Source organism: Pseudoliparis swirei, chromosome 9 (genome assembly GCF_029220125.1).
Source record: "Pseudoliparis swirei isolate HS2019 ecotype Mariana Trench chromosome 9, NWPU_hadal_v1, whole genome shotgun sequence".
Classification (NCBI taxonomy): Eukaryota; Metazoa; Chordata; class Actinopteri; order Perciformes; family Liparidae; genus Pseudoliparis; species Pseudoliparis swirei.
In genome coordinates, this window is record NC_079396.1 from 10,649,368 (window position 1) to 10,676,420 (window position 27,053).

General features: G+C 41.8%; 4 protein-coding genes across 4 annotated transcripts in view; 3 read left to right on the forward strand and 1 right to left on the reverse strand.

Moving 5' to 3' along the window:
- The first annotated feature begins 354 nt into the window (after window positions 1-354).
- LOC130200090 (WAP four-disulfide core domain protein 18-like) lies at window positions 355-1,484 on the forward strand. Its single transcript, XM_056424054.1, has 3 exons — window positions 355-483; window positions 683-820; window positions 901-1,484. The coding sequence occupies exons 1-3, from the start codon at window positions 396-398 to the stop codon at window positions 1,035-1,037; spliced, it is 363 nt and encodes a 120-aa protein (XP_056280029.1). The 5' UTR covers window positions 355-395; the 3' UTR covers window positions 1,038-1,484.
- Window positions 1,466-4,105, forward strand: LOC130200089 (WAP four-disulfide core domain protein 18-like). Its single transcript, XM_056424053.1, has 4 exons — window positions 1,466-1,554; window positions 2,597-2,728; window positions 3,166-3,303; window positions 3,384-4,105. The coding sequence occupies exons 1-4, from the start codon at window positions 1,542-1,544 to the stop codon at window positions 3,515-3,517; spliced, it is 417 nt and encodes a 138-aa protein (XP_056280028.1). The 5' UTR covers window positions 1,466-1,541; the 3' UTR covers window positions 3,518-4,105.
- Window positions 4,106-6,856: 2,751 nt separating this feature from the next.
- pigt (phosphatidylinositol glycan anchor biosynthesis, class T) lies at window positions 6,857-13,528 on the reverse strand. Its single transcript, XM_056423844.1, has 11 exons — window positions 13,117-13,528; window positions 12,283-12,460; window positions 11,975-12,102; window positions 11,430-11,530; window positions 11,048-11,222; window positions 10,839-10,936; window positions 10,330-10,486; window positions 9,805-10,005; window positions 8,475-8,640; window positions 8,278-8,361; window positions 6,857-8,141 (listed from the first exon to the last, which is right to left on the reverse strand). The coding sequence occupies exons 1-11, from the start codon at window positions 13,526-13,528 to the stop codon at window positions 7,892-7,894; spliced, it is 1,950 nt and encodes a 649-aa protein (XP_056279819.1). The 3' UTR covers window positions 6,857-7,891.
- A 1,010-nt stretch (window positions 13,529-14,538) lies between these two features.
- phactr3a (phosphatase and actin regulator 3a) overlaps window positions 14,539-27,053 on the forward strand; it is a 34,533-nt gene continuing 22,018 nt past the window's right edge. The window contains exon 1 of the mRNA XM_056423709.1: window positions 14,539-14,673. Coding sequence (XP_056279684.1) covers window positions 14,571-14,673 — 103 coding nt within the window. The 5' untranslated portion in view covers window positions 14,539-14,570. The remainder of the gene's footprint in view (window positions 14,674-27,053) is intronic.

Consider the following 27,053-nt stretch of genomic DNA (forward strand, 5'->3'; position numbering starts at 1 on the left):
GTCTCACCAGCAGTCAGATAGGAGAGGGATACAAGTTTATATGCATCAGGTTAAGAGATTAGTCAGAATGGACCAAAAAGGAAGAAATCCAGCCACAACACACAAAACTCATAAATGACCCTGTGGTTGCCTTGTGACCTGTGCAGGATGTACCCAGCCCCTGCCCTCTTCCAATGTCAGCTGTGATTCCCCCCCCCCCCCCCCCCATAACAAGATAAGCAGTTACAGATAATGATGGATGGACAAATGGACAAAACATATAGTGCAGAGATAAGAATGTAACTCTACAGGCACGAGGACCCCGCGCCCTCTGTCTGGGATGCTCAGCCTGCAGGTTGTATATAAAGATACATTTCCAAACAGGAGAACATTCCTCTTGTGAGGAGGAAGTTAGAATGGAGCAATACTGGTCGACAGTTGGTGCACTGCTTCTAGCACTCATTGCATGTGAGCACTCTGACATCGCTTTGGCTACAAACAAAGGTTCTTATTTCCCAGTATACGTTTGTTTTGTTGAATATATAATCTGCAAGTTCATTGTTTACTTCTGAAAAAAAGTGGCTGTTTGTGTGTTTTAATTAACAACCCTGTTTGGCAACTAGACACCTTCATGCATGTTCTCCAGGTGATCTGTCTCCTCTGATCTGATCTCCTCTTCTGCTTTACTGTCTCTTTCTCTTAGCAACGAAACCAGGAGTGTGTCCTATTTGGAATGGCTTCGGAATGTGTCATCAGTTTTGCCGCTTTGACACGCAGTGCCCCAATGTTCAGAAGTGCTGCTCCAACGGATGTGGAATGCAGTGCATGAGACCATACGAAGGTTAGATATAATCAACAGCGGAAAAATACTCCTAAAGTATGTTTGTTTGATCAAATCTTCTTCTTTTTTTGTCTTGTCAGAGAAGCCGGGTGTATGCCCTCCTGAACATGGGGCCAGCATATGTAGCGAGGCATGCTCTCAAGACGGGCAGTGTGAAAGAGATCAGAAGTGCTGCAAGACATGTGGCCATGCCTGTCGTGATCCGGTCCTTGTGTAGAATTAGCTGCAACAGAAATGTATCATTTTCACTTTTTACAAATTTCAACTCCATGGAACAATATTTGGATTATATGGGGGAGAAAGTAAATTGTTAAGATGCCATTTGATGTGCCTGTACTTTAAGTACACACAACATTCAAATAGTGTTCTACTCTAAATGTTAAAGAGCAAAAGCCTAGAGAATAACCTGCAGGAGGGAAATAATTGGTACCGTTTCATTCTCGTGTAAAAGTGTTGTATTTTTTAAAATTAATTTACAACTTGATTGATCTTACTTTGATGCCAATAACATGTTGGTCAGTATGTCTGGAGGAGTTTAGATATTATATCTTCTAGTATATTGTATATTCTAAATGGATGAACATTTACTTTACATATATCAGTTGCTTGAAGGTATGGAGGAATGTGTTTTTCAACCAATAAACATGTTTCCAGAACCTAGAAATGTCTCATCAGCTCGCTGTTTATAAGAAGAGAAGAGAGCGAGAAACGTTGAGGTCCCATGAACAATAATGGTAAGCCTATGAATGACATTTGCTGTTCCCTTTAATTTGTACTTCGGCCAAATGGGTCATTTTATAAGTTTTTAATCATCTTCCCCTCTTCAAAATGGCCAACATATTTTAAATACACGTAGAAAGAGATACATTAACTACTTTTACATAAATCTTCACAATAATTAGTCCACAGTGTGATGCAGATAGATTCATTGATAGATTAAATGTGAGACTATTTATGGTGGGTCGTAAAAAGAACATTATTAAGAACCTAACAGTGTTTTTTTGTGTGTGTCAGTGAGAACATAACAAACTTCCATTTAACAGCTTTCATGTAACTCCTGATTTTGCCAATAGATGGCAACACAGGGTCAGAAAGAGCGCTCCATGCTTTGTCGGATACATAACTGTATTAGGATACTATCTTTGATTGTTGTATCGTGTATTTCCAGTGACCTCTGGGATAATAAGGTCAACTGAAGCCACAGCACAATAAATAAGGGGAGAGAAACACAAATAATGTATGAAATGCTGGTAAAGTGCACTCAAGATAAAAGTAACAACACAAAGTTATAATCATAAAATACCTTTAATAGAAAGTCTCAATTGAAGTTCAGATTCATGACAACTAGGGCAATAATCATGTATTCATTACATTTTTAACATAATCTACTATTGTGCACAAGAATATGAATATGAAATGGGGCTACAGTCAAACATTAGGTATGAATGTGTGCAGTGTGTTATTCATCCAGAGACTATGAGAACAACAAAACATGCTGTTTCCCCCCTATAAAGGCAAAACAACAGATTACTATTTGGCACAAGAAAACTTTTCAAACTACAAACTATGACATAAACATAATTTCTAAAAAAAAAGGTCAAACACACTGCATCATTGAGTCGATTTGAAGCATTTGATTGGGGAAAGGGTGTCCGCTGTCAAATAGACCACTAAAGTGCAGAGATAGGAATGTAACACTACAGGCACAAGGACCCCGCGTCCTGTGTCTGGGATGCTCAGCCTGCAGGTTATGCATAAGGATAAATGTCCAAACAGGAGAACATTCCTGGGAGAAGGAAGTAAAAATGGAGCAACACTGGTCGACAGTTGGTGCACTGCTTCTAGCTCTCAGTGCATTCGTGCACTATGACATCGCTTTTGCTGCAGAAGCTGATGGTAACTCAACAGGTACGTTGGTTTTGTTTAACGAATAATCTGCAAGTTCATTGTTTACTTCTGAAAAAAAGTGCATGTTTGTGTGTTTTATTCCTCTTCTGCTTCACTGCCTCTTTCTCTCAGTGATTCTTCTAAAACCAGGCCACAGCCCACGAGATTTAATGTTGTCCCATCACATAAGGGGTGCCTTTGTGTGTGTGTGTGTGTGTTTACGTGCATGTGTGTGTGTGTGTATAATATAAGGATTGTCCTGCTGACCATGACATTGCTGTGGAGCTGCCTGTGTCCCTCTTACTTTCAGTGTGAGCCACAATGTTTAACTTTTGCTCAAGCGTGCAGCTGTTAAATCTTTGTTTGAAGCTGAGCTGACGTGAGAATCAAGCATGTACAGTATTTCAAATGTCTGTTAAAGCTCTCTTTGCATGTATTCATTTGCCTTTCCCCTTCAGCCAAGCCAGGAGTGTGTCCTAGCAGACTCTGGGGCGTTGGAAAGTGTGCTGAATTTTGCACCAATGACACTGACTGCCCTAAAGATGAGAAGTGCTGCTACAATGGATGTGGGCATGAGTGCATGGCACCACACACAGGTTGGATATGATGAACAGTAGCAAAATACTCCTCAAGTATGGTGTTTGTTTGATCAAATCCTTTGTCTTTGTCTTGTCAGTGAAGCCGGGCCGCTGTGCCCTTCCCCAGGGAACCCCCATGTGTGCCGAGTACTGCTATCATGACGGGCAGTGTCCAGGAGAGCAGAAGTGCTGCAAGACATCCTGTGGCCACGCCTGCAGTGAGCCCTGCTGACCGGATGGCACAGAGACTCAGCTGCAACAGAAATGTATCATGTTTACTTTTTTTACAACTCCATGGTAGCACTCTTTGGCGCAATATCTGAGCACTGGATGGCACCAAGTTGGATTCTTTGGAGGAGAAATTAAATTGTTGTTAAAATGCCATTTTATGTGCCTGTACTTTAAGTGTGTACACAAATTTAATAGTTATGTATCTTCTAGTATATTCTAAATGAATGAAAATGTACTTTACTTATATATCACCTTTTTTTTTTTTAGGTGTAGAGCAATTTTGTATTCCAACGAATAAACATGTTTCCAGAAGCTAGACATGTCCCATCACCTTGCTGCTGTTTTTAAGGTCCCTTTTATGGGTTTTTTAGATGAGAGCTTGGCTCAACAAAAAAAAGTGATGAAATGTACCAAGGATAGAAAATGTTTCCTGGCAGAAAAGCAGACTATTTCAAAAGGTGGCCAAGAATGCCTGTTGCACCACATCAATCTTCAAATGCAGCTTGAATTCATTTTTTGGAAATGATTTACACCCATTCCCAAACATACAGGCTAAATAAAGGGCTGTGACGGGCCACTTATCATTGAAGATGTGCATCCTATTATTGTGTGTGTGTGTGTGTGTATATACATACAAGCCTATACAAAATATGTATATAGTATATATAAAAATATGTACACATATATACAGTGCATCCGGAAAGTATTCACAGCGCTTCACTTTTTCCACATTTTGTTATGTTACAGCCTTATTCCAAAATGGATTAAATTCATTATTTTCCTCAACATTCTACACACAACAACCCATAATGAAAAAGTGAAAACTGTTTTTTGCAAATTTTTGCAAATCTGTTAAAAATAAAGAACGAAAACATAACATGTACATAAGTATTCACAGCCTTTGCCATGACACTCAAAATTTAGCTCAGGTGCATCCTGTTTCCACCGATCATCCTTGAGATGTTTGATTGGAGTCCACCTGTGCTAAATTCAGTTGATTGGACATGATTGAGAAAGGCACACACCTGTCTATATAAGGTATCACAGTTGACAGTGCATATCAGAGCATAAACCAAGCCATGAAGTTCAAGGAATTATCTATAGACCGCCGAGACAGAATTGTATCGAGGCACAGATCTGGCGAAGGGTACAGAAAGATTTCTGCAGCATTGAAAGTCCCAATGAGCACAGTGGCCTCCATCATCTGGAAATGGAAGAAGTTTGGAACCACCAGGACTCTTCCTAGAGTTGGCCGCCCAGCCAGACTGAGCGATCGGGGGAGAAGGGCCTTAGTCAGGGAGGTGACCAGGAACCCGATGGTCACTCTGACAGAGCTCCAGCGTTGTTCTATGAAGAGAGGAGAACCTTCCAGAAGGACAACCATCTCTGCAGCACTCCACAAATCAGGCCTGTTTGGTAGAGTGGCCAGATGGAAGCCACTCCTCAGTAAAAACACACGACAGCCCGCCTAGAGTTTGCAAAAAAGCACCTGAAGGACTCTCAGACCATGAGAAACTAAATTCTCTGGTCTGATGAAACAAAGATTGAACTCTTTGGCCTGAATGCCAAGCGTCATGTCTGGAGGAAACCAGGCACTGCTCATCACCTGGGCAATACCATCCCGACAGTGAAGCATGGTGGTGGCAGCATCATGCTGTGGGGATGTTTTTTCAGCGGGAGGAACTGGGAGACTAGTCAGGATTGAGGGAAAGATGAATGCAGCAATGTACAGAGACATCCTGGATGAAAACATGCTCCAAAGCGCTCTGGACCTCAGACTGGGGCGACGGTTCATCTTCCAACAGGACAACGACCCGCAGCACACAGCCAAGATAACAAAGGAGTGGCTTCGGGACGACTCTGTGAATGTCCTTGTGGCCCAGCCAGAGCCCTGACTTGAACCCGATTGAACATCTCTGGAGAGATGTGAAAATGGCTGTGCACCGACGCTCCCCATCCAACCTGATGGAACTTGAGGTTCTGCAAAGAAGAATGGGAGAAACTGCCCAGAAATAGGTGTGCCACGCTTGTGGAATCATACCCAAGAAGACTTGAGGCTGTAATTGCTGCCAAAGGTGCTTCAACAAAGTATTGCGCAAAGGCTGTGAATACTTATGTACATGTTATGTTTTCGTTCTTTATTTTTAATAAATGTGCAAGAATTTGCAAAAAACAGTTTTCACTTTGTCAATGGCTTTTTGTGTGTAGAATGTTGAGGAAAATAATGAATTTAATCCATTTTGGAATATGGCTGTAACATAACAAGATGTGGAAAAAATGAAGTGCTGTGAATACTTTCCGGATGCACTGTATATGTATACAGGACTCTCAGAAAATTAGAATATTGTGATGAAGTTCTTTATTTTCTGTAATGCAATTCAAAAAACAAAAATGTCATGCATTCTGGATTCATTACAAATCAACTGAAATATTGCAAGCCTTTTATTCTTTTAATATTGCTGATTATGGCTTACAGCTTAAGAAAACTCATATCCTATCTCTAAATATTAGAATATCATGAAAAAGTATACTAGTAGGGTATTAAACAAATCACTTGAATTGTCTAATTAACTCGAAACACCTGCAAGGGTTTCCTGAGCCTTGACAAACACTCAGCTGTTATAAATCTTTTTTTAACTTGGTCTGAGGAAATATTAAAATTTTATGAGATAGGATTTTAGAGTTTTCTTAAGCTGTAAGCCATAATCAGCAATATTAAAAGAATAAAAGGCTTGCAATATTTCAGTTGATTTGTAATGAATCCAGAATGCATGACATTTTTGTTTTTTTAATTGCATTACAGAAAATAAAGAACTTTATCACAATATTCTAATTTTCTGAGACAGTCCTGTATACATATATATGTATATACATACTGTATATGTGTATACATATATACATTCCATTTATACCTTGTCAGCTGCAAACTGTTGGTTACTCATCATGCAATCGATATAGATCTAGATCTATATTATATCTTGCATGATGAGTTAACAGTTTGCAGCTGACAATGTATCAAGAAATATGCAGAAAGCTGCTTTTTCTTTTGTTTCACGCTGTTGCCAGACGTGCAGGGGTGAGACTCGGTGACCGGCCGAACACAGAGACTGTGAGTCTGTTTTCTGTGAGTGCCAGAAAAGGGGCCAAGTTTGTTTTTACAAAAATGTGGGAAGTACTACAGCTCTGGTTCAGTTTAGAGCAATGTACCTTCTTACACAGCGAGGGATTTTAATAAGATGACAGAAAGATGGTATATTTGAAAAGAACACTAGTTATGACACACACACTTTTACCCAGCAAGTGAAGCACAATGTAGATCAATGCAAAAAAAGTGCAACAGTTAACAAACAAATGCACGGTAGTATTTAATGGTCGAGTAAAATAATGTCCACAATGACAGACTTCTTATTCGCTATAAGACACTATGAACCTGCATTGGACAGATGAGATTATAAAACCCAACAAACTACAGGCAATTAGTTATGAAGAGATCTGCAGACAATCGTATTGAACATTCAAGCATGCATCCAACATCCAGCAAGGGATAAATAAATGTTTGGTAAGAGGGCTGTGCATTTCCTAGAGGACAAATAAACCAATAAAAAAAATATGGTTTTGGTACCTTTAGTATTTTTGAGGCCATTTCTTCTTTTCTCATATATTATACTATAAAACATGTCAGACAAGACAAATGAATGAGAACTATTAAATATAAAAAGGACATATAGTGAGACTTTGATGCCGTGTTAAATTCCAGTTTACCAAAAGCACGTTTAACGGTCATACGGTTCAAGTAACTGACTTAAAAAGTTATTTTATTTGATCTTTCCTAGAAGGGCGATAGCAATCAACAGGTCAGAAATGCAGTACGACAACAAAAGGCTTCTACTCTCTGAGCTCTGAAGCTTTGTAATGTTGTGTAAGGCCATTCGTCTCATATTTGTAGAAACATAATTTTAGCACACATAGGAACAAAATGTCTCAGAGACATTGTGGCTACATTATGACGGAGTGGAATTATGGCTTCACACATCCCAAAAAAACAAAAACATCGATGCAATTGCCGTAGCAGCACGCTGCACAGCGTTGGTTGCTTGTAAAACAATAACAACGCTCTTGCATCTCATTCAAGTTGAGAAATGTCTGTTTTCTCTTGTCCTTAGTCAACAGGAAATTACCCTGAATACATTTATGTTAAAAATTCTTATTTTTCTTCTTCCATTTGAAAAGAACACCTTCCGAGTTGACCATTAGAAAAACAAAACATTCAAACCAGTGCTTGACTCAGTTCTTCCCTGAATATCACATGTTGGCCGGTGGTTTCGCCAGAAGGAAAACGTCCTCTCTAAAAGTAGAGCCAGTTGGCATCGATGTCTCAGAGTAGCGGCACGCCCCTCATCTTGCGGATGATGTTGGCTAACCGCTTGGCCAATCCCGGGCCGGGCTCTTCTATCTGGAAGCTCCGGGTCAGTAGGTTGTAGAGGGAGCCGTAGCCCACAGCCACCACAGTGCAGGTCAGGCAGATGACATTATAAGGCATGCTGAAGTCTGGGGTTGGCAGGTTGACCAGCAGAGGCTCTGTGTAGACGCGCATAAAGTAGCTGGACTCCTCTTTACAGGGAAAACTGGAAGCAGAAGGGATATTTGATCATTTGATTTGAATGCGTTTTTTTGCAGGAACTCAAACGTGAATGTGAACGTCAATGAATGAGTAGCAACAACAGGCATTTTCCTCAAAAAACCAAACGACTATATACTTACAAGCTGCTGAAAAGAGGCTGTTCCCGAGTGCTGTTTGTATCCATGGCGACGATGCTTGGTACCAGAGAGCTGATTACTGAAGACCTGAATGTTGCAGAAACAGAAAAATAAATACAAACCATCTTTTAAACAACAGTGCTGCTTCTTCTTTCCGCGACCTCTGTAAATCGGTTTTGAGAACTCAACATGCTCCATACCCGACATAGAAGCCGTGGTTGGCATCAGGCGTGTATTCCGTCCACTTGAGCAGAGCCCTCTCGAACTGCACTGTGACCTCTGTGACCGAGTTGGGAGGAAGCTGGACAAGCATCTCCAGCAGGTGGGGCCTGACGCGGTCCTTAGACGGCTGGTAGTGGATGAAGCCTGACGGAGAAAGAAAAAACACGAGTGACCATCGACACACTATTCTAATGTGTATACATAGCCCTTACCAGCATACTCCAGAAATATAATTAAAAAACATTGTTTCATGAAGTTCGTCTTTTAACCAGAAGGAGGAGAACTCGAGTCAGATTCTTGACAGGAAAACAGTAGTGGAAAAATTAATTGTGTGCATGTGTAATATATATATATATATATATACACTACCGTTCAAAAGATTGGGGTCACTTAGAAATGTCTTTATTTTTCAAAGAAAAGCACTGTTTTTTCAATAAAGATAATATTAAATTAATCAAAAATACACTCTATACATTGTTAATGTGGTAAATTAATATTCAAGGTGGAAGTGTCTGGTTTCTAATGAAATATCTCCAGAGGTGTATAGAGGCCCATTTCCATCAACTATCACTCCAGTGTTCTAATGGTACATTGATGCTTGCTAATCGCCTTAGAAGACTAATGGATGATTAGAAAACCCTTGTGCAATTATGTTAGCACAGCTGAAAACAGTTATGCTGGTGATATAAGCTATACAACTGGCCTTCCTTTGAGCTTGAGGTTTGTAGAACAAAATTAATACTTCAAATATTAATCATTATTTCTAACCTTGTCAATGTCTTGACTATATGTTCTATGAAATGTTCAATTCATTTGATAAATAAAAGTGTGAGTTTTCATGGAAGACACAAAATTGTCTGGGTGACCCCAAACTTTTGAACGGTAGTGTACATACATACACAAACACAGAGAAGATTAATTTTTCCACTACTGTTTTCATGTCAAAAGAATATGACTCAAGTTCTCCTCCTTCTGGTAAAAAGACTCAAACAATGTTTCCTGTAAGGAAAGCAAGACTGACACATCATGGGATTGTTGATGGCATTGTTGAAATAAATAGCCACGCTTCTGTTGTTTAGCGTCACATCAATGCCAATTAATTTGTTGTGAGTGTAAGATGTTTCGTGAAAGGGGGATCTGATTTATATAATCTTATAATGCAACGACTTGAGAGTGGCTTTCCTTCATTTATCGATTAAAGACAAACTGATCCAGCATTTGGCACATTTGGACTTGTTAATCACAATCAGATCCTGATAGCAAATTGGTGTGCACACAGATCCCTCTCAACTTTCTAAAGGGACTCACTGGGCTTGTTGTCCTTTCCCTTGCTGGTGACAGTGAGGGTGTGGATGTAGAGACGGAGGTACCAAGGCACAGAGTCCAGCAGCAGCACAGGGAAAGACCTGTAGGGGTGGTTGTTGTACATCAGCGTGTGAATCTCTCCCGTCTGCAGCCCGTAACCAGCCACATAGCGCTCAGCGTGGAGCAGCGGACGCAGCATGTCTCCTGCAGACAGGAGTTACGAGAGAAGGAGATTAAATGGGCAACCATGCGGGAAACATTGCATGAGAAATATTGCAATAAAAACATTGATTTACGACTTAATTTCATTTGAACATCAAGTCAGTTTCTCTGGTTGACTTTGTCAAAAAATTAATAAACAAGTTTATGTCATGTTTGACAAGCTCACAGAGGAACAAGGAGGAACAATGTTGCTTCACTACAAAACGCAACAATCTGAGTATTTTATGAACTCCTTTCCAGTGAATAATGATCCGACTGTATGTCCAGCCTCTAACACAAAGCTGTGTGTCATGCGCTTTAACTCACCTTCACTGGATTTCCAGCAAATCAACAGGTTAAGGGAGCGCACGGTGCCAAAGGTGATTTGTTGGGTCAGATCGTAGACGGAGAAGGTCCGCCTGTCCCCCAGCACCATCGCCTGGCTCATCAGGTGAGTGGCCGGGCTCACCTCAAACTGTTCGCCCTGCAAAATCACACCGAATGCATCTCGCGTTGTACTTCTCCTTGGACTCTGACAAATAGTTTGAACGCATTTCCTTCCTCATTGAACACTTACAAAGTCGATGGTAAAGTATTTTAAATCCTGTTTCCATGTTTTGTTGCTAGCTTTATTGGCGCATTGCTGCATATATTAGCCAGCTCATAAATAAACAGCTCCAGAGCGCTAATCCAAAGGGACTCTTTAAATATCTCTTCCTTTGTACATATTTAACAGTTAAGTCAAACTAATCCGCTTCTGCTTTTTTCGGTGAAGTTTATGTTAAGCAAAATAACTTCTCATTTGAGTAGATGATAGCATATCCTGTGAGTCAAACCTGAGGGTCGTCTGTGATGTCGATGTAGATTTTACTGGAGGAGGCCAGTGGACAAGCTTCCGTCAGCGTGCGAGAGAACATCTTAAAAAGAGACCACTCTGAGGGAATAAACAGCTGAAGTTAACTAAGGCCAGGGTGTCATCAAAACATACCTCAGAAACTATACACTTAAATGTGGGATTGTGCAGGAACAATGTGCCTGTGCTCACCCCGTTTGCCCTGTCCAGAGGTGTGCAGGTCAAAAACCACATTCAGCGTCTGTCTCAGCTCCCAAGAGGTAGTTTTGCACTGCCAGTCCTGACACACGGGTCTGATGTGCACTGCCTGGGAAAGAAAACTGCTGTGGAAGAGTTTCTCCGACTTCAACAGGACAGCGAGACCAGCCTACAACACGGGCACGTAAAGGAACAGAAGAAGAAAGTGAGCGCAAGTCTGAAAATATGACACTAAGAATTTCTGCCTTATATGAGGGGTTCACATACAGACATAAGATCCTGGATGTCCGTATGTGCATTATAGAAAGCATCACACATGGTATTAGTGTTTACTTTAGAAATACAGAAATAATGACACACACACGCGCTCACTCACCTTGGACCCACACGGCAAGAGTTTCTTCCAGGGTGTCAAATTCTCAGTGCAAACAATCTCTCGTGGGAGGGTGGCATAGCGAAGGAAGCGGTGGTCCGTCACTTCAAGATCAACACAAAAGACATGTATTTTGGGCAGAATTTATATAATAATTAATATATATGTATGCTCGAAGGTTGGTAGGGTCATTGATTTCAAGTCAGATGTGAATGTGTTTACAACAGTGCCAGTGTTCTTGAACAGTCCTTGTTAATGTAATTACAAAGACCTGAATATGAGAGTTTTTTTTTTTACGTTGTCATTTCCTATTTAGATGAAACGAGATCTGTTTGTTATTAAAATGTTGATGTAGTGTCATATTTCACATGAAGGTTAACCTTAATGTGGCACACTGATTAACAAGAAAATTACACAATGGCACTTTGTAACAAAAAGGATGCCGACCACTGAGTTATGGTGTCTAATCACAGCATAAAGTCAAATTCAGGCTCATCGTGAGAAAGCTTGACAGAATACAAAGGGGAGATAAAGAAGGCTTTCTGTACCGTTGCTTATTCCCAGCGGTTTGAAAGACGCAGTTGGCTGAACCGTGTTGGTGGAGTCAATGAAGTTAAGTGAAGCGCAGAAGATCCCGGACAAAACATTCGTCAGCTCCTTCCATGTGGCATCGACACTAGGAAAAAAGGGAAGAAAAAATGTCAAAGGAAGGTTGAAATGACTGAGAAAGCACATACAAGGATTTCAGAAAGAAACACATGCTTGTTGTAAGATGAACTTTTCTCTTATAAATCCACATATACAGGATATGTATTCCACCTCCGATGCTCTACAGCCACCAGTGGGCTACACTCACTCTGTCACAGAGTCCTGGAACCAGACCCACAGTTCAGCCCCAGGAGGGGATGGAAGAAAAGGCTGCCCCCACTGCATGGTCCTCCAGTAGCCCTGCGTGAAGGAGATGTGCAGCTCTCGCACTGAGAACTTGGAGAGGACCTGACCCAGAGACTTGGGAAACAGCCGATAGTGTGACACTGAGAAACATAAAATAACATTATGGAGTTTAGGATTACGGCGAGCAGGGTGGATAGTACTTATTTACCATCAATGAACCATCACAAATCATCAAAAACAGGGGAGGGAGGGGCTAGATATTGTAATGTCAATAAGAGGAACATTTTGTTTTAGAAGGGAGGCTAATCTTTTCACTGTCCTCATCAGGTGCATTAAAGAAACACTTAGAAACCAGGATATTGAACGAAGAACGCTTCAAGACTGTCACAACCTCCATATTTACGTTACACTGATAATATAGGATAGGAATATGTCCAAATGTAATTCATTACCAAAAGAGTGAAAAAACACGTCCATTTCTGACCCAACATGAGTAATTCAATTCAATTCAGTTTATTTGTATAGCCCAATTTCACAAATTACAAATTTGTCTCGGAGTGCTTTACAATCTGTACACAGACATCCCTGCCCCAAAACCTCACATCGGATCAGGAAAAACTCCCAAATAACCCTTCAGGGGGAAAAATGGAAGAAACCTTCAGGAGAGCAACAGAGGAGGATCCCTCTCCAGGATGGACAGATGCAATAGATGTAATGTGTACAGAAGGACATATTTAGAGTTAAAATACATTCAATGAATATGACAATGTGCTTGTTAACAGACGACGCAGCTAACCTTTGTTTCCTCGCATGAAGTCAGTCTCCCACAGGGTGCGGAACTGGAAGCTGGCGTAAATGTCTCCTGAGTGAAGCGGTCTGATGACCAGTTCCTCCTGAAAATCGTCTTTGGGCTGCGGCACCGAGGGCTGGACCACGGCTTCCGGGGCAGGCGAGTCCTCTTTTCCGGCTGCCGCCTCAACCAGAGTCGCCTCTTCAACCTGCGTTGCTTCCCACCGCCTGTCCTCCTCGACAGCAGGCTGCTCGGCCGCCGCTCCTTCCGCTGTTTCTGCGACTGTTTGTAGATTATCGACCGCAGTGGCATGATGATCAACAGTTAGTGTCGCTTTGTCACTGTCGGCGACGATGAACACCAACAAACTACAAAGAATAAGCAGCAGCGCCGAGTGGCTGCACCTGTGGGCTGCCATCTTTCTCCGACAGTGGGGATACACTTCCGCATTAACGCGTCATTCGTGAAAGCAGCCAATGGGCTGCTTCCATATGTGCTCCTGTGAACCTTCTTTGTGAGATCGAGATTTTATGATATTGTACGAGTAAATGCTGATATAAAAGCTGTATCTGTTTTATTTTAAGCAAGTATTCTAAGTTCTACGTATTTGTTTTGGTGGAGAATACAAATATCTTTAACTCATTGCTTTTTTAATTAGATGTATTTAATATATTTTGGGCCTTGAAGAATGTATCACATTTAGTTGTATTATAAAAATGAATACACCGATTGGTGCATTCTTCCTATGCTTTCTGGAGACATGGAGGAACATTTTAAACAGATACCAAAATTACAAATAAATACGAAGCCATTACAGTATATACACCACCAGTAGACCAGTAGTAGCCTATATGTCCATTTTGACATTCTAACTAACTAACTAAATCACCAATTAACTAACTAACCAATTACAGGCAATGACATATTCATGAGTATGCCTTTGAATTATCTGGTATTGCATGCCGTTATACCACGGCTGTTTAAATACCTAATACCCCTAATGGCTGACGCGGGTTGGTCGGGTTTTGGGGGTGGGGTACAAGGATGATTTGTCGCTAATATAATGTCATCATAAAATGCATATACAATTAATTATAAGCTCCAAAAATGTATCAACGTATGCAGCATGCTGGATGTTTGAGATATTTTGTCGTGTTGCTGGACAGGGACCGGCATCATCGGGGGCTTAACACCCCTCCCACATCCATACACATCATCGCGCACACTGCTCAGACACACGCACACACACACACACACACACCACACGCACATAAACACGCACACACACACACACACACACACACACTGAATTTCTGCTCAGCCATGGCTCCCTGGTAGATGCTCAAGCGGCTGTTGTCAGAGCGAATTAAATCTGCACTCGCTCGCTGCTTTCCTCCTGACCTTGCCTGCTTCTGGTTGGGTTTTCAATATTTTATTCAGGATTCCTGTGCTGTCTTCCTATGGCTACATCGGATGGACTAGACGGCTGTCTGCAACGAGGCAGATCTCAAAGTGACCCGAACCTACTCACCGAACCGGCCGTCGATGTGGCTCATGGCACAGGTAAGATAGACGCGTCATTGTCTGTATATATATTTGCTTTATATGCAACTGTTTTTTAGTATTTTTTTTCCTGTTTCCGCTGCTTTGGCGATGCAGCGGTTTCGAAAATACATCATTGCTTGCCCAGTGGGACATCGCGAGGGATAATTAGCGCATATGCTTCCAACCTTGGACGTAAAATACGGTCTGTAACACCGAATCGTGGAGCTGCAAATTGAAAATTAATGTGCCATATCAGCGTCTATGAATGGCTGCATGCCCCTCCAGATTTGCGGGTTACAAAGACGCCTGTAGCCCATTGGGCTGTCATGGCTGCAAGTATTTAGGAATCAGCGTGTAGGCCGTTTATTATGTTATTAACGCGTGCAACATTTACAGAATATGTAGCCTATTGCCTTCTGCACGATACCAACCTCCCCATGGAGCGCGCTCATTCATCTCAAAATCCGCATGCATGTGTTTTCATCATGCTAGGCTGAGCGTATTTGTTGTCTTATCTAAGCCACCACCATATCCTCGTTATTCCGGAGACACATGCATTATTCTTTTTGGCGTTAGATTTGAGTTTGATGCATTTAAAAAAGGCCCATGACCGTCTCCTTTTAAAACATTTTTAATACAAGCTTATAGCTCTCACCCTGCGTTTTGACAGCTCTTTCACCCCCACCCCTCCTCTTTTCCCCACACTGAAATGATCACTGTTATGATCAATGGCCGGTCTTCCACGTGATGGAGGCAACGGTTGGAAATATGTCCAATTCTGCACAGCCATGCTCGCACAAGTTATCGATTAACTAATGCATGCATCCTGCAGGTGTGCTTTTCAACATGGAGCCCATGCTTATCTCTCCGTGGTCTGTTAGTCATCCCTCTGCAGAAGGAATAATGAATTGATCTTTCATTAATAAGAGGACAACAGCAGGGAGCAGTCATGTCAAACACTTTTCTGATGAACTCCTGCATATAGACTTCATGGCTCTTGTGTTTGCTGTAAATTATTCTCGCTCCTGAATTTACCTTCAGTGCAAGTACAGTACATGGTTTGATTTTTGATTTTTTTTTGTGAGGCTATTTATGGTCATATTGTGTGGGCTTAGAAAGAGTCATCACCTTCACTCCCACGCATGGTGAGTTTTAAGAATGCTTGACAGAATGCTTCAGAAAAAACCAATGTCATACACCTTTCAACTGTTCACTAATGAGGCCCATGTTTTACTCAGCCCTCAAATCACACCTGTCTGCAATCATCAACTGCCCATAACACATATTAATGGGCTCTTGCTGAAATCAACCCCCCTATGGACGATTTAATTCACATATGGGTGGATGTGATAATTTCACACTGGGTCTTTGAGACACCTGAACAAACACCATAGCAGCCATTGTAGTGATGAGAGCTAGGACACATTGAATATCAGCCTCTTGCACTGGGATATACACAACTGCACCACTGTCAAAGATGTGAATACAGTTATCAATACACTGCAAGGACAATGTTAGTGTCTGGTGACCCAAAGTACACAACATTGCCCACCCCATCTCTATGTGTATCATTACTGCGCAAGCGGCTGCGACAGCAGTCTTTGCCAAAGTAATCCTTTGGCAAAGACTGCTTTCCCCCCAACACAGTGGCCCTTGCAGCTGCGGAGGCTGACACTGTTTTCATCCACTTACTCAACAATAGGAAGACGAGTCAATAGAGACAGCAGTCCCAGTTGCCCATCGCAGAGAAGCCGCTATGTTTTCTCTTGAATACAAGTGCAGTAATGATACAGCAAGTCGAGTCTTCAAACTGTCCGACAATCTGTTTCTTATTGTGGGTTCGGGTTAAGTGTTAGTGGTAAGTGTTCAGGCTCGATAATGTTTTCTCTCATTGTTCCAATAACCTTTTATTCTGGGGGGTTAGTCTTGTGGAAATCCTCTTAGAGTATCTGATTTATATTTCACAGTTATTTAGGTCCGGTAACAGGAGCAGCAGTATAAAACTAGTTCAGTCTGTATGTTCAGACAAGGACCCTCTACATTCTACTGTTAATAAAATGTCACTTTCACTCAAACTGCGGGATCAATAAAGTATACATCTATCTATCTATCTATCTTAGTCATTGCAGAGTGACGACCAAGTTAATGGTGTGGAGAGGACACCTTGAAGCTTTGCGGACAGGAAGCGTGTCCAAGCAGGGCTGTCGCTGTGGCTCCTCTGAATATCCTCTTTCCTGTATAAATATGGGATTCTGTGCACAGAAGAAGCACTGGTGAGGAAGATTTAGGCAGGAAGTTTGGGCAGAGTTACATAAGACCCATATCAGGAGAGAATATAAGAAGAATATCAGTTATGCAGTCCAAAAAAACACACAAATACCGTCCCGATACAGATACAACCCATGATTAATTTAATCTCCAGTTCACCAGTTTATGTTTTTTGGATAACCCAGTAATATTTTAATTTAGTTAATGTCATAACAAAGTGGGAATCCACGTCATAGTTTCCCAGAGCCAGAGTGGATGTCTTAATATTACTTGTTTTATCTAACAAACAGCCCCAAACCCCCAACTATCCCAAGTACAATGATAACACACAGAATATAATGGGAACTTCAAAGAGTTTGTCTCTGTATTTTAAACTGAAGAAGTTTGAAGAAGTGGTCATCTTGCTCAAGGAAACTTCTAATGGTGGATCTCAGCTCACATGGCGGCTTAAACCTGTGGACAGTTGGACCCACTTTGGGTCAGTGGACAGTGTGCAATGAACAGAGGTCTTTTAGGTCTCATCCCCCTTCACCGGTCTGACTGATACCTGGATAATCCTCTCAGATCTGCCATCAGAAGGCTCTCTGAGGATTGCAGGTATAAGTGGAGTCCCCCTATGAACAAGGAGATGCATCAAACATTGTGAGAGCTGATATTGAACTCCCTCCAAACAACCTCCCCGATGCTCAGGCCTTGAGGAGCAATAATACACTACGGGTTAGGGTTAACTATACGAACAATCAGACAAGGATAGAAAACATACAAAAAAGCACAGACATAAACCAGAAATAAATCATCAGCCATATTGAACATACTATAACAATTATGTAATAATGAATATTGTGCACTTAGGTCATCAGGTCCCTTGGATGCTAAAGATGCAACCTCTACTTCCTACCACCATTTGATTTTTATTTTATACAGGCCACTCTGCGAATTTCCGAATGTCACCCCAAGAAAGATTATGTACAACATGGCAGCTATAGATACACAAGGAGCCAGACACATCCACAACCAATGCTAGAGGAAAAGGGTACAGCAGAAATGTAATGTCTTTCATCTATCTATCTTTTAATGTATCTATGTATTCATCCATTAATCTACTTAATCCACCCGTGGATCTCTGTCAATGACTCGCTGTCTGGCTCAAAGACTCTTCAGAGAATACTGCAAAGATTAGAGTGGTACCAATCTTCTTTGCTAACTTTCATCCAGAAAACAACAAAAGAATGTCTTTCAAAGAAATCGTCATCTACTGTCTATTTTTCTGAATGATTGTCAACCTCCTCGAGAGTCTACTCTAGAAGCAAGGTGGGAGCTTGTTGCAACCAGCTGTGGATCACATGAGTTGAGGTGTTCAAACAACAGTGAGAGCAACAATGACAAAGAGGTGGGACATGTTTCAGTAGAAGAAGTGAGAATTAGACACCAGTATATAATTATGCTATAACAGTTAAAGTCTGTGAGTATCTTAGTATGACATCATGCTGTCTGTGTCTGGCGAGGTTATCAGCTTTACTAAGCAAACATTTGAATGAAGTAAACCAAGGAATGCCAAGTATTTTCTGGCATGACAGGTGTTGTAAGAGAGATTTAAAGTGATCATTCAACTAAAGTGAAGTTCAGTTGCAGTAATATTTGTGTCTGTTTGCAGAATGAGTTTGGCTTTAAACTGGTTGTGTGTGGGAGAAATACAGATTTTACTGGCTGAAGCCTTTATCAATGTTAGGTTGTAACGCAAATGGAAGATATTATCACTAGAGCTGAAACAAGTAGTCGATTAGCTGATCAACAGAAAAGTAATCTGTAACTATTCTAAGTTATTGTGAAAGGAAAATTTACAACAATTCACAGGTTCCAGCTTTGGTAATGTTTGGATCTTAAATAATTGTAAACTGAATATATTTGGGTTCTGGACTGTTGAATGGACAACACAAGACACACTTGGACTCTAGAAAGAGTTTATGGCCATTAATTATTATATCATGACATTTTCTAGACAAATAAAATAATGTTAAAATATCCGTTTTTGAAGGGTTATTTAGTTGCATTCAAGGAGAACACACAAAAACAATACACACACAGCTTACAGTATCAGGATGTTCTGTAGTAAGATGTGGTCTTCAGAAGAACCACCTGCACCCACATGAAGCCCGGCCTCTTTAGGTCCTTACTTCCTATCTCAAGAAGCAGGGCTCACGCCGGTGTCCCGACTCATTGGTCATAGAGGGACTGTGAGTCAGTCGAGGCCACCTGTTAGGGGTAGCCTCTGGAGAGCTGTTCCTTTCTCTCCTCCATGATGCTCTACGGGTCCTCACAGAGGCCAACGAGACAAACACCACATCTAGAGCCTGAGAGCAGCTGCCGAACCAAATAGAGGATTTCACCAACATGAAATGTTGACTGTTTTTTCGTATTATTAATTAATGTAGTTGACTGAGACTGTGGGATCAAATAGCTGAGTGTTTTCGAGTTGGCACTTTAGGACAGTGATACATATCCATCAGTCCATGACTACAAGCACTGACTCATTCACTCATCGTTTACTGTCTTTGGTAAGGAAGGGCGATATAAATTAAATATTCCATAACATTATATGTTATTTCATACTGTAATATGTATATACTAATCTGAATAAATGTTTTTAAAAATTATCCATCCATATGGGGCAGAAGGAGTCACTTAATGGTTTAATTAAAACATATGAATCATGTCCTGTGGCCTTCATAGTCATCAGGTCTTTTAGAGCGATGCCTTTACAAGTATCTGTTGGAGGAATGGGCTTCATCACTTCAATTCCTGGATAATCAATAATGCCAAGGCGAGTTGAAGCTGTTTCATTATTGATACGTTCCGTTATTTGTTAGCTTTCTGGCAATATTATTTTAAAATTGTTTGAATCGTCAAAATAATGAGTTGGGAAGGTCTTTGTTTTGGCCTATCACGTGTATTAAGCACTCGATAACCGGGGCACTTTTTTTCATCACATTGATAAATATTAAGCAGATGGCCTTATTCTACTTGAGATAGAACCAGAACAGAAAATGCATTGCAAAATGTGTTCTCCATTGACCTTCATATAGGACTGCAACGAACTAACTCTTAATTAATCATCCGTCCATTTATTTCTTTTTATTGTTTCGCCTGTAAAATGTCGGAGAATTGTGGAAAAAAACTGAAAAAAATGTTTTATATATATATATATATATATATATTCATAACCTTTGTTTTTAGTTTATTTATTTATATATATATATATATATATATATTTATTTATAAATATATAACAGAAAAGAGTCAGGAAATGTTCTTTTGTGTTCCCCTCCTTTCTCCTCTCCGTCTGTAACATATCTGCACGTTGTACCAACCGTACTGTCACATTGTGTGAGGAGTGAATGGTAATAAGCCACATCTGGACGTTTTGTTGAGCTCTGCTCTCTGTGGACGCCTTCACTGCCTTTCAGCCGCCCATGAAAATGGAGCACAAAAATGATGACAACAACAAAAGCTCTACATCATGCTTACTCCCTGTGGATGTGGGAGCAGATTAGGCATTTGACGGTGTCGGAGCCATGTGTGTCTGCTCCTGTTGTTTGCATGCACAACATCTGCATGTCTGTGGGATTTTTGGAGCGTGTGCATTCAAGTGTGCATTGATCTGCAGGAGAACTGTCAGGTCTGTGCAGACTCGTGCAATGAAAACAATCGCACAATTACAGCCGGAATATGCTAGAGTGAAAGAGTCACGCAGGTGAACAGACAGCCCTGGAGAACAGGGAATGAAGACCCAAGCAGCCCTCAACACCTGCTGGAGAAACCAGCGTAAAGGCAGTTTGAAATGGAGCGATTTAGCCTTTAAATGCTGAGGTTAAATGAAGTTCAGGAAGTTGTATGCACTATGCCGAGAAGGGTAAAGAGCAAAGAGAGGAAACTCCTCTCGGGATCGAGTCTGTAGAACATTTCTCTTTGGAGGAAAGGAGAAAAAAAGGACAGGGGGCTGAATTAGTGAGGGCAAGGAGGTGGAGGAGCAGGAAACAGAGAGAAAGAGAGGCGAAGAAATGGTCACTATTGCTGACTTGCCAAGGTGAGATGATGGATAGTCTACAGAAGACAGGCAGTAGTAGCTGTGTGGGTCTGCAGCTCCAGGACTGGACAGTTTCCTATGGATCCTGTTTGATATAGTTACACCAAGAAGACTAAATCCTTTCGACCTAAACCTGGATGATTTCCTCCTCAGTCATTTCTTCCCATTGACTTACCTTTTGTTCTACATTTCTAGACTCTCATACTTATTTTTTCAAGCAGCTATTAATAGCAATATAAATATGAATATCAACTTGCAGAGACTTTAAATGTTTAGATAATTAATTAATTATGGGGAACATTTGGTTGAATTCATTTGGATCAACAAAAATGTTGTTAGACAATTACACCTGTTAAAAGACAAACAATATACATGCATGCATGGACATTGTAAGGAAAAGGAAAAGCATAATATACATTTGGTATTTTTCTTGTATGGATGCAACTAATGATTATCATCATCATTGATACATTATTTTTCAATCAGTCAATTTAATTCAGTTTATTTTGTATAGTCCATTATCACAAATTACAAATTTGCCTCAGAGGGCTTTACAATCTGTACACAGACAACATCCCTGTCCCAGGACCTCACATGGGATCAGGAAAAACTCCCAAAAAATATTTAAAAAATCTTTCACAGGGAAAAAAGGGAAGAAACCTTCTGGAGAGCAATAAAGGAGGATCCCTCTCCAGAATGGACAGATGTAATATATGCCATGTGTACAGAATAAATCATTATAGAGTTACAACACATTCAATCTGTTACGAGCTCAGACACTTAGGAAGTAGGACCCAATTGCACGACCCGGGAGACAGAGATAAAGTATTTGTAAGTACTTTATTTTTTTTTTTTCGCAGTGAAACAATGAAAGCGCCGTGATGAGTGAGGGATCAAAAAAACTTTTCAAGAGCCCACCCCTGATCGGCAAAAAGAAGAGACTACTGAATGACATGAACCTCTCTAGCATATCTGTCGGTGCACAACAGTACCCCCTAGGGCCAACCATTAAAGTCGTGGATAAGTAGTGTCTCGCGATAAATAAACCAGCTATATCCCAGCTTCTAGCCTCAGGACAGCACTTCAGTCTACCAGGAATTGCTTTTGCCCCTCCCCTATTACCGGACCTAGCTTGCCCCACCTTCTGTAACGTTATCAAGAAGAGAGGGGGGGAGGGGAGAACAAGAGGGCACAGTGTGCTCTATCTACACCACACGTTGGGTTGGTTGATGACTCTGGACACTGGAAACGGACCCACAAATCTGGCCCCAGTTTCTTGAGCGCTGGTAAGTCTTAGGAGGAGCGACCCTGCGATGAACGTCCGCAAGCGCATCCGAGCTGCTGAAACTGAGAAGAGACTGGCGCACACCCAAACTCTGCTGCGACAACGTCTGATGGCATGTATGGATGGATGGAACCATCACCTCTTCCTTGGGAAAGGAAAGTGGCTGAAACCCTGATGACAGGCTGACGGTGGCACCTAGTCGACGAAACTCTTTCTTCCAGAAGGGCGGAATTGTGGACCCCCCCCATGTCATTAATGTCATTAGATCATGGATCCTGAATACGTGATTCATCATGACCTCTGCGGTGACTTTAGAGGGAAGGCTTGGTCAATGATGGGATGAAGTGAGCCATCTGTCGATCAAATCCATCGAAATGTGTGACAAGGACGATGGGGGAATCGGCAGCGGCTGGAGCCATCTTAACTTGATGAGGATGAGGTCTTATTACACGCACACACGCTATATACGGCCACATTTTTCTTCATGGATGGATGCCAGAAGTTGTGTTGAATCGTTTGATTGTTCTTGCTACTCTTGCTACTCCCACGATAGCACGAGAGCACAGATGAGTGATGACCTTGGGTGAAAGAGCCCAGGAACAAACAGCAGGGACACTCGCTTCTGGGACACTCATGACATTGCCTCTTTATTGTCTGACTCCACTTGCCAGGAAAAGGCTCCGATCACCCGGTTAAGTGGAAGGATGGAAGGATGACTCGCCAAGTACCGCGGTTGGGATCGTAAAAGAGGAGACAAAGCATGTTTTGATTCTGAGACCGACCGAAAGAAAGTGTGAGAGTGAAATGAAGTAAAGAGAAAAAGAACCTCACCTGGCCTGGAGGGGTTAAGGGCTTTTTTATATTTCTTCTATTCTCTAGATTCTTGAAACGGTGTCTCGGGCTCTAAAGCAGTCTGCTCCTCCCATGTGTCAGGGTCCCGAGGGGCAGCTTTTACAGCTAACATTCCCTAATTTCCTCTGCCCGTCACCCGTGCCTCGTTGTCAACTTCCTTCCCAGCTAAGCACATGGTGTTCTCTGTTGTCTTGTCGAATGCAGTTCCGTTTCCTCATCCAATTCCTCCATCCCGACCATAAAGCTGGCGCTGGGAGTATGGGAATGAGTGACTGGATCTCTGATGGTGTCTGAGAAGTGAAATTTGAAAGTATGAAAAGTTAAGGGGTCCAGGAAGGAAGAACCTTGAAGGAAAGAACAGAGGGAGAAAGAAACATCAGAGAAGGCTTACAACAACTAACTTCCTAATAAACTTCCTCCTAGAAGTTAGCAAGTCCTAGGAACTGCTGAACCTTTTTCCTTCCATCTGGTGTACTGATGGTGGGATGATGCACTGAGACCATAGGATCCATTGGATGTATCTCTGTGACCTTGCTTTCTGTGTGAGCACCGCTCTGTGTCTGCTCGCACTTCTCTGCGCCTACCACTAGTTTATGATCAGTTTCTGTTGGACTAACATGAGATTTAGCACACAGAGTTTAGCGTCTGGGGTCAAATCAGTATGTCATCAAGAAAATAAAAAAAACATAATTCAAAATTCACTAAAACAAAACTCAAACAACCGGTCCAAAGCAACAGCCGTGCACATTACCATCCACTCTCCACAAGCCAGTCTTCCTACCATGTTGATCTAGTTATCATCCAAGTTTTATCATTCTCTTACCGTGAACTTCTTAAATCCAACTTGGTGAACAAATTGGCCGTGGCAGACAGTTCAAAAGCAGAGCAGATGAGTGGCAGAGGCAGAGAATGTGACACGTGGTCTCATTAGTGGACTGTAGTCTGTTGTAGTCTAGAACCGGAGACGAGGTCTCAGAAACCCGCCTTTCGAGAGGACAAAGATTCCTCCGACGGAGGAGGATGATTCAGGATTTATGTAGATGTATTCACTAAGAGAATGTCTTCCTCCAGAGATCAATTCTCCTCAGGTCTCCCCAGTAAAATGGCTAGGCTTGGGACAGTCAAAATCTGGGTGAAATCATGGTAACAGGAATGGTAGCTTTAAGGCTTTAACTTTTGTTATTATTTCTCTTTTTCACTTTGGTCAGAGAAGGAATTAAGTGATCATGTGTAGATCAGGATAGTCAGGTATATCTCTCCTGTCCTAGAGGTGTGTGTTGGTGCAAGGTTCCTCTTCACACCAGTCTTGATCCTCCCCCTCTCTCCATCTTATGAGTTGTTCATGTGAATGAAATGGGATGTTCAACAAAAAAACCCCAAATAGGAAACCCCAAAATAAATCAAAAATATTGAGTACTCAAAATATGGTCATCACTATCTGTAAGTAGGTGTGACTTCAGTGCAATTTATATAGCCGACAAACAAAGCCCGTCTCTAAGGCACTAAGACTTTGAGGAGGCTGCGGGCTATTTTTTGTTTTTTTTATTTGACAGAGCTATTCTAGGTCTACAATTATTGAGTCACAGCCCATTGTCTAACACACCACCTGAGTCGGTCTACAAGTCGATAAGACAATCCTTTCGAGTAGAGAAGTTGCAGAGGAACTTCTGCGGACAAATTTGTCACCAGCGCCAACGTTTGACTGCGGAGCGCATATCTTTTTCCCAGGAAAGCGCCTGTCCCGTGAGACTGCATAGAAACAACAACCCTCCGTGAAACAGCAACAGAGAGCCTCACCTCTCTCCGCTGTCCTTCCTCTGGTGTGCCGCGAAGACCGGAGGTAAATCCGAGGATGGTCCTATACGTCTCGGTCTCTCTGGGTCCGATCACTCAGCTGCGACCCGATCGCCCCGATGCGGAAGAGGCGGTTACTCTCTCGATTCGCCGGCCGATGAGGATTCTTCGTCGGCGCTCCTCTCTCATCCGGGCCTGTTCGATGAGGGATTCAAGTCCCGGAATGTTCCATCCGGAGCCAGCTGGTCGCCGAAAATTTGACGGTTGAGCTGACGTTTTGAAACAGTTCTTCTCTGCTGGCCTCAGGCGATGAGTGAGTGGTCAAAAATCTCATAGTCTCTCTCTGAAATCGGCCAGGCAAATACATATTCTTTCTTGTCTCTAGACCATTCTGCAGGGCTGCAGGCTGCAGCTCTATAAATAGAGACATAAACACTTTTAAAAAAGCTGCTGGGTTGTTGAAATGCAGATCATCACCAGAGAGGCTCTGCAATGAGAGTCTCCGAAAATCTCCGGAAAAATCTCCGAGCCAGCCGAATGGGACAAACTGGAAACAGCCTGACTCGTATTGACTTTAGGCAAATTCTCAGCTGTGGATGACGCACCACCAGAGGAGAGTCTGTTGATGAGTGAAATTATTCAAATTACAACCAGTTGTTGTTCTGTGTAGATAATTCTTCCTGAACTTCCTGCTGAACCCCGGCTCTCTGTATTTCAGTTCTTTTGTCCAGTTTTTTTTTTTTCCTCGAAATGAAAATCACGCCTGCACCACAGCCCTGTGCAGCGTGAAGGGTGAGCGTCCTCAGCCGGTCCATGTCGTTGCTGTCACGATTATTCTGTTTAGGCTTCAGACCAAGAGACGACCTGAGGGACAAGAGGGAAAGAGACTGTGTAAAGTATTTATTGTAAGTTTTTTTACGGTCTGCAAAAGAACAATGGTGAAGGATCAAATGAGGATCAAAAAATCAAAGAAAACAACATAACCCTGATCATGGTAAAAGACCAGACACCAAAGAACAACACACTGGGAGACAGAAAGAATTTGGCACATGGTAACAAACACACAGTGACACAACAGAGGGCAGGGCACAGATGAGCATAGGTGACAGGAGGTGTGATGTGAGGTGTGAAAACAATCAGGAAGCCTGGAATGAGAGAAAGCGAACATAAATGACATGAACCTCTCTAGCATATCTGTCGGTGCACAACACAATCCATCAGTTATTTTCAACTTTGTCTGTTTAGTGCTGGGCAGGTAGCGTACGGTGGGTTTTAAGAGTTCTTTTACTGAAAGGGGCTGCCAAAGGCAATACTTAAAGAGTGTTGAGAGTGAACCAAAATACTAAAAATGGTAAGCCATAAAACAGAAACGATGAACTGAAAGATGCTATAAAGCTGCAGCCGAGGGGGACCGCAGAATCGGGTGGTAATCGTCTGTGTGTTCATCATTTTATACAACTCCTTTGTATTGTCATGAATTATCATCTACATAACAATTACAATTAAAGCAGCTTCAAGCAAGGCTGTATAACAATAAAGACAAATATTCTCTCTCTCTCTCTCTTTCTCTCTGTCTCCTCCCACCTGTTTATAGCCAATGTGTTCCTCTCTCCTAACAAAGCTGCCAGATTTAGTCAGAGATAGATGAAGAGGGCAAAGGGGAGTCCTGGGCCCCATCACCGATAAACGCTCCTGTCTAGGATGGAGTAACAGGGGATAGGGGAGGCACAAGTGAAGGACAGGGTGAGAAAGGAAGAATAAAAACAGGCAGGTAAAGCTTCAAAAGTAGGGGAGGTATGATGAGACAGACTAATAGACTGAAAGACTTGAGAGAGCCACAGAGATGAGAGAAAATGGTGTGAGGCCTTCCAGAGAGTGACTGTTTAAAAGACACTTAGACTTCAGTGTTATTGAACATCTCCTCCAGGGCCTCTCTGGAGATGCTAAATTAAAAACTTAGTCAGATCAGATAACTGTACTTGAAGTAATACATCATAAAAAGTAAATTAATTGAAGCTTTTTATTGTGTTGTTGGACTGACTGTGTGAGGTAAAGAGATGCTCTGGGTATTCACTCATTCAATATTCCCTACACATTACTTACTCTATATTTTGA